Source organism: Theobroma cacao, chromosome 5 (genome assembly GCF_000208745.1).
Source record: "Theobroma cacao cultivar B97-61/B2 chromosome 5, Criollo_cocoa_genome_V2, whole genome shotgun sequence".
NCBI lineage: Eukaryota > Viridiplantae > Streptophyta > Magnoliopsida > Malvales > Malvaceae > Theobroma > Theobroma cacao.
Window position 1 is genome coordinate 5,256,415 of NC_030854.1, and position 9,547 is coordinate 5,265,961.

General features: G+C 34.8%; 2 protein-coding genes across 2 annotated transcripts; one reads left to right on the forward strand and one right to left on the reverse strand.

Annotated features, from left to right (window-relative positions):
• On the forward strand, nucleotides 219-4,102 carry LOC18598191 (monodehydroascorbate reductase). Its single transcript, XM_007027609.2, has 10 exons — nucleotides 219-370; nucleotides 1,091-1,162; nucleotides 1,618-1,669; nucleotides 1,819-1,899; nucleotides 2,077-2,195; nucleotides 2,280-2,499; nucleotides 2,624-2,742; nucleotides 2,835-2,960; nucleotides 3,225-3,365; nucleotides 3,539-4,102. The coding sequence occupies exons 1-10, from the start codon at nucleotides 320-322 to the stop codon at nucleotides 3,860-3,862; spliced, it is 1,305 nt and encodes a 434-aa protein (XP_007027671.1). The 5' UTR covers nucleotides 219-319; the 3' UTR covers nucleotides 3,863-4,102.
• On the reverse strand, nucleotides 4,797-6,166 carry LOC18598192 (60S acidic ribosomal protein P2-4). Its single transcript, XM_007027610.2, has 4 exons — nucleotides 6,058-6,166; nucleotides 5,854-5,963; nucleotides 5,239-5,465; nucleotides 4,797-5,102 (listed from the first exon to the last, which is right to left on the reverse strand). The coding sequence occupies exons 2-4, from the start codon at nucleotides 5,939-5,941 to the stop codon at nucleotides 5,076-5,078; spliced, it is 342 nt and encodes a 113-aa protein (XP_007027672.1). The 5' UTR covers nucleotides 5,942-5,963; nucleotides 6,058-6,166; the 3' UTR covers nucleotides 4,797-5,075.

A 9,547-nucleotide genomic window follows, 5' to 3' on the forward strand; every position in this document is an offset into this window, starting at 1 on the left:
GCGAATAGCTACTCTAGCTGATAACTTCAAAATTTGTTAATAATAATATTGTCTAAAATTGAAAATAATCAAAAAATAGGAAAAAAATTTCCTACGGGACCCGAAATCGTGGAAGATGCACAGTCAGCAGTAACGGACGGCAGTATTGATGCCACGTGGCAAAGTAGGTACATCTAGAGGTGACCTATGAGGAGCGCGGCCTCCCTATAAATTTGTCGGACCAATTTCCCATTCTCAATCCTACTTTAAAAAAATCGGTCAATTACCAAAAAGGGTGAACGAAAAGTGTCAGCGCAAAAAAGCTAAGCTTTGATCGTCGATGGCGGAGAAGTGTTTCAAGTACGTGATCCTAGGCGGCGGTGTTGCTGCTGTAAGTTCGCTCCATCAGTTCTCGCTCAGCGATTCCAACTTTTATCATCATTATTTTTTCATGAATTTTATTTGAGTTTACGATGTTTATCGATGCCTTTGATTTTGTATATTGTAATTGTTGTACTCAATGTGTAATTTATTGGTTAATTCTGTAAGGCGTACGGATCTAATGTTGCTGGGAAATAAAAATGAAAAAGAATTAGTAAATAAAAAAATATATCTTTACTGCCAAAATGTTGAGGAGAAAAAATTGAAAAAGAATTAAATGCCAAATTGAAGCCCTAGAATTGTTGTTATCCATTTAGTCACTCTGATAAAGAGAAATGACTAGCTTAGTTAAGCCTTTTATAGTTGTTGAATTGAGTTCCTGAAAATTTTGTGGTTGTCAAAGTTTCATGTGAAAATTATATGTAACTGAACTTTATTTATCTGTTCTTTACAGCAATTTTGGAAACTGGATTTACATTTAGGTAACCAAGCATGTTTGCGATTTGTAACCTAATGTAATGTATCATTTGCTGTTTTAATTGTGTAGAGTGGTGTGAGTTGTGAATGATGGTTGGGTTTTATTTTGCATTACTTAAAACGCAATAATGTGGAAAAGCGGAGCTTCTTTCATTTTAATGTTTTAGTCACTCTCTTATGTTGTGTTTACTTTTGATTGATTTGTTTAATCTTTACTTTCTTCTGCTGAAAGGTTCTTCTTCTGACTCTACAGGGATACGCAGCAAGGGAGTTTGCCAAGCAGGGGGTGCAGCCTGGTGAGCTGGCTATTATTTCCAAGGAAGCGGTATACTTTTTACTATATTTAATAGAACCTCTGTTTTTATCAGTGAATGTGAAAAAGATTTGTCATTCCATCAACCAGCATGCATCCATTTTGCTTACATATACATTTTAGATCACTAGATACATTATTCTATTCTCATCAAGTACAATTCTTTTATTGTAATTGTCAATTGAGCTTAGAAAAAGCCAAAGATTCTATCACATAATTTCATTACTCAGCACACTGGTTAGTTTTGCAAATTTCCTATTCTGCTGTTTTGGTGGGGACTCCTCCCTCCGGATGCACCTCTTATAATCTAATGTTTTCTTTGTTGAATTCGAATGTAATAGAGAGCAGCAATAGTAGCATTTACATCACAGGACTCATTGTAACTGTTACTGTTGTCATTTTTTGATCCCATGAAGGGATAAATTTATATTGCAGGTTACCTGATTTTTGCTTTCTTATACATGTAGGTGGCTCCATATGAACGCCCTGCTCTGAGTAAGGGATATCTCTTCCCTGAGGGTAAGCCTAATATGCTTTTTATATTTCTATTGGCAACATTTAAATAAACTCTAAACTCCTATAATTTCAATAGTAATTGTGCCACGTCATTCTGTTGGCCTTCTGGTTGGTTTGTTTCCTCGATCAATTTGGTGATTTGTTCTTTGCAGGAGCTGCAAGACTTCCTGGTTTCCATGTCTGTGTTGGAAGTGGTGGAGAGAGATTGCTTCCTGAGTGGTACAAGGAAAAAGGTTAGCAACATATATCTTCCTGAATTTGTGTAATGTAAAATTCGAGAATTGTGGAAATAATAGATAATGGATCTGCTAAAGGGAATTTAAGCTCATAGTGATTGTTTATTGAACATCTGTGGCTTAGAATTTGGAAATCGCCTCATTTATATACTTTTTGTGTTATGATGCTTGCAGGGATTGAATTGATCCTTAGCACAGAAATAGTGAAAGCAGATCTTCCTGCCAACACTTTAGTAAGCGCAGCTGGAGAAACCTTCAAGTATCAAATTTTGATCATTGCAACTGGTTCCACGGTAAGTTACAGTTTTGAGGGATCTCAACATAAAACATCCCTTTGTCTTGCCTGGAATGCATAGTTTAACACATTATTCTTGCAGGTTATAAGATTGACAGATTTTGGAGTGCAAGGAGCTGACGCTAAAAACATCTTCTACTTAAGAGAAATTGATGATGCTGATGAGTTGATAGAAGCTATCAAAGCAAAAAAGAATGGGAAGGCTGTTATTGTTGGAGGAGGTTATATTGGTCTTGAGCTTGGTGCAGCAATGAAAATTAATAATTTTGATGTCAACATGGTGTACCCTGAACCATGGTGCAGTAAGTAGAGACCTACTTTTGACCTTTCAATATACTGTTGGAATATGGCATTTGGGAACAAAACAAATAAACTATTCAATTTCTGGTGGTTCATGTTTTACTAACAAGAAGATTGTTCTTGTAGTGCCCCGGCTCTTCACCTCTGGCATTGCTGCTTTCTATGAGGGTTATTATGCTAATAAAGGGATCAAAATTATAAAAGGAACAGTTGCAGTTGGATTCACCTCTGACTCAAATGGAGAGGTAAGCAGTCATCTTTCAAAGGGCTTGACCTTTTAATCATTTTTTGTGGGACTGAAATCAATTTAATGGTGATACTTTTGCCTGCTGTTCAGGTGAAGGAAGTTAAACTTAAGGATGGCAGAGTGCTGGAAGCTGACATTGTTGTTGTGGGTGTTGGTGGAAGGCCTCTTACAACATTATTTAAAGGGCAGGTTGAAGAGGAGAAGGGTGGAATAAAGGTTGGTTTGACCAGTGACATTATCTCAAATGCCTTTTCATCTATAAATGTCAGCTTGAAGTTCCTATTGCACTTTAAGATTGAATTGATCACCTTAAGTATTCTGTTGATAGTGCATAAATCTGCAGTAATGAGAATGGTTTTGTACCATGCTCATTTTAGTACCTAAATGTGGACGGGATCTTATTCTGAATAGCATTCTTGATGTGGAAATTCTTATTAAGATCTGTATGAGATTGTATTACATAATTTGTTCTGATTGCAGACTGATGCTTGTTTCAAAACAAGTGTTCCCAATGTATATGCCGTGGGTGATGTAGCCACTTTTCCTATGAAGTTATACAACGACATGAGAAGGGTTGAACATGTTGACCATGCCCGGAAATCAGCTGAACAGGCAGTAAAGGTGGGTTACCTTGCTTAGTTCATCCATATTTATATTTATGACCTGCTCTTGTTACAAAGATATTGGCTAAATGTTACTTTCCGATAGAAGAATCTACCTTGCAACCTTTAAAAAAGATATAGTTTTGACTCTTCTCCGAATAACACTGTTAAATTATTCTGACATTTTTGCAGGCCATCAAGGCAAGTGAGGAGGGGAAATCAGTTGATGAATATGACTACCTACCATTTTTCTATTCTCGTTCCTTTGATCTAGCATGGCAGTTCTATGGTGACAATGTTGGGGATACGGTACTTTTTGGAGACAACGACCCACAATCACCAAAGGCCAAGTTCGGATCTTACTGGATCAAAGAGGGGAAGGTCATTGGAGCTTTCCTAGAGGGTGGCTCTGCTGAAGAAAACCAGGCTATTGCAAAAGTTGCTAAGCTCCAGCCTACAGTTGGGGATTTGGAAGCCCTGACAAATGAAGGTCTTTCCTTTGCCTGTAAGATTTGAGGACTGTCAGTTGCCATGCCTTCCCCCCACGAAAGAGAACAAAAACCAAAGAGGTTGTTCCAAGAGGACTATATAGATTTAGACTTGGATATGCTTTTCGTGGGGTTGTGTTCTTAGTGCGCTTTGGGTTGAGTACCTAAATTTGTGGGATTTGCTTTGTTCTATATCGTAGTTATCTCTTCTTGTGTTTCTTTTGAATGATGAATAATAATAATAATAATAATAATACTATGTTTAATGTAAGGTTTTTCGTTGGTGATACTGTCGATTGTGCAGTAAGAAAATAAATACCAAATGCTTCATAAAAAGCATCTTGCTTGTTGGGGAAGTGCGGCAACCAACAATCAAAACTAAGCAAGCCATTCCGGGTAATTTACCCCCAGGAGCCTGTTTTACGCTTGGGTACCATTGAACTTATGGATTAGTGTTCAACCATGGAAATTTGATCCCTATGCCTCTGAATTGGATTTTTCCTCGAGTTTTCCCTACAACAGCTAGTGAACAACCCTAGTTGAGCAGTGAATCGAATATTAGCAGAAGCCATAGGGACACAGTCATAGGGTTCAGTAAAAGAGCGCTCATGTCTCGTAATTTAACACAATGATACATATACATGAACACACCCCATAAATGTACTTATATTGAAAGCAAATTTGCCTGCCTTGACCATTGAAATTTCCGCCAACCAATAATACCCGTACTAGTATTTCGAGTCGGGCATCCTCAGATCAATAACTTGACATTTTCCAATCAACATCCAAGAAATGGGAGACATCAACTACTCACTCCCTTCAAATTTTGGAATTTATCTGCCATTGCCATATTTTGCAATCATGCTCCAACCACAATTTTACTAACTTCTGGAGACTCTGAATGCAAATATGATTCACAAACACAGAGCTGTAGCTGAATGCAAATATGATTTACAAATACAGAGCTGCAACTGGTAATTCTTGCAAAGATTGCAAAACATTAAACAAAAATTCATCTTCTTTTGTTTGATCTTCATCATCATTTGACATGAAATGAAATTTAAGAAGATTAACCGTAATGAATTCTGAAATTCCATTGCAACATTAGGGTTTCAGCAAATCAGATGCCTTGTCCACCAAATCTATGGAAAAAAAAACTACATAACACGAGATAACAAAATTTTAAAATCTAAGCCGGCCTTAAATTGAAAAGAAAATTTCTGGAGAAACCACTCAAAACTTTAGTCGAAGAGACTGAAGCCCATATCCTGCAACAATTTGAACAAAACAGAAGTAGAATTAGATGAAACATATCTCTGATAGAATTAAACGCACAATACTAAGATCGCAACAAAACTTAAGACAATAACACAAATGCAGAAAATAAAAGTTTGGTGCTATTACATCATCAGATTCCTCTTTCTCCTCAACTTTCTCTTCCTTCTTAGTCTCAGCTGCAGCAGGTGCGGCAGCGGCACCAGCTCCAGGTGCAGCAGCTGAAACAGCAACACCACCACCAGAAGGAACAGAGGCAAGCTTTTCCCTCCCAGCTGCAATAAGCTCTGTTATATCTTTGCCCTTGACCTCAGATAAAAGAAGCTGAATCCTATCATCTTCAACTTCGGCCCCAACTGGATACAACAATTATTTACAAAAAAAAAAAGAGTCAACATTTCTTCCTCCAAAATATAAACAACCAACTCACACCACATCAACCGTATTTTCCTTACAGCTCAAACCAATTACTTAAAACTTATATTTTTATGAAAAATCAAATGTACCACCACATCCAAATTGACATTTATTAACAAAGGTTTAAAAAACCTTTTTATGAGATAACAAGTTGACAGCGCATCAAATATAAACTCTTAGATCACAGCAAACTAATGCATACAATCATGATTTACCAAAAATTTCATTTTACCAAGTGCATATATTAATACAAATAAAGGAAATAAAGACCAAAATTTGATATGAAATGAAAGAGAAAAGGAAAGGATAAGAGGGGGAAAAGCCTACCACAGCCAAGAATGTCCTTCAGATCATCAGCTGAAGGGCAGGTGTTGCCTCCCAATACAGCCAACAAATATGCAGCAATTACCTTCATTCTCTCTTTTGTTACCTGTAAACTGATTAAACAAAAAACAACAATGTCAATAACCCAAAAGAGAAAAAAGAACACTGTACATAAAAAGAGATGCGAGAAGAAGTGGGAGAGAGTACCAGGGACGCAATGGATCTGCTGCGGTGATGGAAGCAACGGGAAATGACAAGGCAGTTGGCAGCTTTATATAGTATGCAGAACTAGGGTTTTAGGTGGAGTGGGCACATGAAAATGGATTCGGGCTGGGCTTTTAAGCCCATATCAGATCGTTTACTGACTAAACGCACCAACTTTCCGCAGTTTTGCCTTGTTTGGTTTTTTTCGTCCATTGGCTGGACCGCTGGATTAAGGTAATACTCCCAATCCTATATTCCTATTATTCCATAAGTTGTTTTTATGTAATGTTAATGTGAAGATAACTCTTTTATGTTAACTTTTTTCATATTAACTATTGAAAAAATGAAATATTACCAAAAATAATAGTTTTCGCCTTTAGCCCAAAAATCTATCCACCGAGTTACAGGAACCTCCCGAGACGCAGGCACTCAGCCACTATTGGAATGGGCCAACCTCATCCAGATACCCAGCTTTTATATGCTTCGCTATGCTCTGCACCACCGCAAGCACATGCTGGCCCAGATTACCATAACCAGGCTTTTCAGCGCTCAGATTGCACATATACTTCCACCCGTGTGCAAGTAACAAAAAAAATTATTATTTTGATCAAGTCAAATCAAATAATATTAAAAAAATATTTAATACACTGTTAATGTATAGTTTCTATATATTATCAAACCATTATATTCTGATACATTATTAATGAGATATATTATTTATAAAAAAATAAAAAATTAATATTAAAACATGATGTCGCTTTTAAAATTTATCAATTTTTTATTTTTTTTAAATAATAAAAATGTTAAAATTTAATAATTTGATTATCTATAGAAACTACACAGTATCAACTCATCAAATATTAACCCCTAAAATTATTCTAAACCCAAAACCATCTAAGCACAAGACTTGCACACACAGATCACATAGCCAATAGTTTTTGCAATTAAAGATGGTAATGTAACTAATTCCATGAGTAGTTTTCCGACTGTCAATGCTGCAACCCTACAGGCCTTAGGGGTCTAAAGGGATAGCAGGTTGGTGGCAGTCTGGTTGACAGCTCCTTGATAGTGGTAAGTTTTCGCATTAAATAAATGATTGAGAAGGACATCAGGTCTATTAATATTAATTAATGGCAGTATACTTATATTTGCTTTCCTACAATTTTCTGTGATAGAAATTGTGGGACATTTGCATGGGTTCTGATCGTGTCCCAAAAGCACTCTATGTATGACTTTTCTGACAACCTTTGTGGGACAACTCATCACTCTCAGCGAGCATCCTCCTGCCTGGTGTATACCGCCAAGAAAATGGAAAAACATTGCATGGCCAATCCATTTCCAAACTCCCCATTTTTCTTTCCACGCTCTGCTGTCTTCATCTCCCTCCTGTTCACTTCCATTATACACACAAAAATCTAGCCAAAAAAAGAAAAATGACCATCATTTCCAAGACATATTTTTGGTACTACTTTCATTTTGTATCATTATAACTTATGAGAGCCTCAGTCCTTGATCAGTCCCTTTTTCTCCAAGTGAACTTAATTTGTTAAAGAAAAAAAGTGGCCTATGCATCTATAACAGATAAGGTTACTTCCGTATGCAGCTGAAACAAGCTATAACGCTAGCACAATTTGCTATGCAATTTTCCCTTACCACATGCTCCGGAAGAGGAGAAAATTAAAAAAAGAAAAGCAATAAAAATGCAGAGACAAAATATCTACCTTGGTGTTGATGTTTTAACATCATCAATAGTTTACATTCGGTCGCAATTTTCTTGTTGATAATTAAAATGAAGAGGATCGTTTGTATAAAAAAAAAACCTTGTTCTTATACTAATACTATAATATTTATATTATAAAGTTTGTATACATATGTTTTTGAGTAGTTTTAATGTGATTGAGGCTATAGCTCTTAGCAACTTGCATTAAAATATATATGGAGCTCGTACAAAAATTATGAACAAAGATAAAGAAAGAAAGGAAGGTAAGAAGAGACAAAATGATTTGCGCTGGAAGCTTAGCTAGGCAAAATTATTGCACAACTGGTCGAGCATGTGTAATTGAGTTTGTGTGGCTGGTAAGATCCTGTCCCTTCTTCTTTTGTCTTGTAGAAATATATTTTTTGAACCACAAGCTAGAAATAATTATTAATTAAGAGGAAATTTTGTATTGATAAAAGAAAGAAAAACCAACCATGCACCCAAAATTTGTTTAAAGCAGCTCTCAATGAAGTCAAAAGACAAAGATCTTTAGAGGGTCTGTTTGTGAGCAGAGACATGGATTCTTGTACGAATAATTAAATTTTGGATTATAAATATTAGACAATGTTAGAATAAACTATGATTACTAAGATAATATATTGGTCAAGGAAAGTAATTTGATTGACAATTTTTTGAGGTTGTTTTGTATGGATAAGTTTAACAATTATATAATTCATTTCTTAATCATAATCCCAGGCGCATTTGTCTTTTGGATATATATATATATATATATATATATATACATGTAATTATATTACATTATTACTTAAGAATTACATCAAAATTTTCAAAAAATGAGGCAAAATAAATAAAAGCAAATTAGAAAAAGTGGCAAACTAATCAATTCGTTAAGAGAAGAAATCAGGAATCACATATGGAGTGTTGCTTTCTCATGCATTTCTTTTCCACCTGTTAATTTAAGGTAATTAAAATTATATTAATTTGAAGTAGCTTGTCGTTTAATTACATTGAAAACAAAGAACACTACAAAGATCCAAAACTAAAAGTGAAGACAAAGACTGCCACCATCGTGAGAGAGACAAAGAACATGACCGGACAGACAGATAACATAAAATTTTGCCACTAAAGCAAGGGTATAATCTTTTTTTTTGAAAATTAAAGAAAGGGTATTTTTAGTAATTAGGATACCTTGAGCAGACTTTTGTGCTAATAATTAAGATAAGTGTCACATTGCAACATGAAAAATATCCTCCAACTTTTTGGTCTAATGAAAAGTATGATATGATAAATCAACAATTTGTTCTCAATTGATTGAGAAACGAATGATTGAACGTTGAGCATGTTTGGTTGGCCATTCTCCCTTTATTCCCAAGGAATTTTTGTTCTTTTATTTGGTTGTGAAATAGTTCAAGGAATATCATTTTTACGGAATGGTTACTCTCCAAAATCCTTTTTCATGGTATTAGGTATTTCATGGTTGAGGAATAAACTCACAAAATAAAAAAGATCAAAATACCCCTTATAAGTTTAAAAAATTATAACTTTATTTGTATAAAATATTATTTTTTCTCTCTCCTCCTCCTCTCCATTGATTTCAACTTCTAATAAAATATTAATATTAAATTATAAAATAAAAATATTAATATTAAATCAAATAAATATAAAAATTTAATTATCAATTATTAATATTTAAAATAAATTATAAACTATTACTCTTTAAAAAATAAATTAAATTAAAAAAATAACATAATAACATTAAATAATAAATAAATA

What these genes read in the sequence shown, in the direction of transcription:
- LOC18598191 (XM_007027609.2), top strand. Translation starts at nt 320, where the DNA reads ATGGCGGAGAAGTGTTTCAAGTACGTGATCCTAGGCGGCGGTGTTGCT. An exon ending in TAGGCGGCGGTGTTGCTGCT is followed by an intron (nt 371 to 1,090) that starts GTAAGTTCGCTC and finishes CTGACTCTACAG; the next exon opens with GGATACGCAGCAAGGGAGTT. An exon ending in AGGAGAAGGGTGGAATAAAG is followed by an intron (nt 2,961 to 3,224) that starts GTTGGTTTGACC and finishes TTCTGATTGCAG; the next exon opens with ACTGATGCTTGTTTCAAAAC.
- LOC18598192 (XM_007027610.2), bottom strand. Translation starts at nt 5,941, where the DNA reads ATGAAGGTAATTGCTGCATATTTGTTGGCTGTATTGGGAGGCAACACC. An exon ending in GAAGGACATTCTTGGCTGTG is followed by an intron (nt 5,466 to 5,853) that starts GTAGGCTTTTCC and finishes TGTTGTATCCAG; the next exon opens with TTGGGGCCGAAGTTGAAGAT. An exon ending in AGAAAGAGGAATCTGATGAT is followed by an intron (nt 5,103 to 5,238) that starts GTAATAGCACCA and finishes AAATTGTTGCAG; the next exon opens with GATATGGGCTTCAGTCTCTT.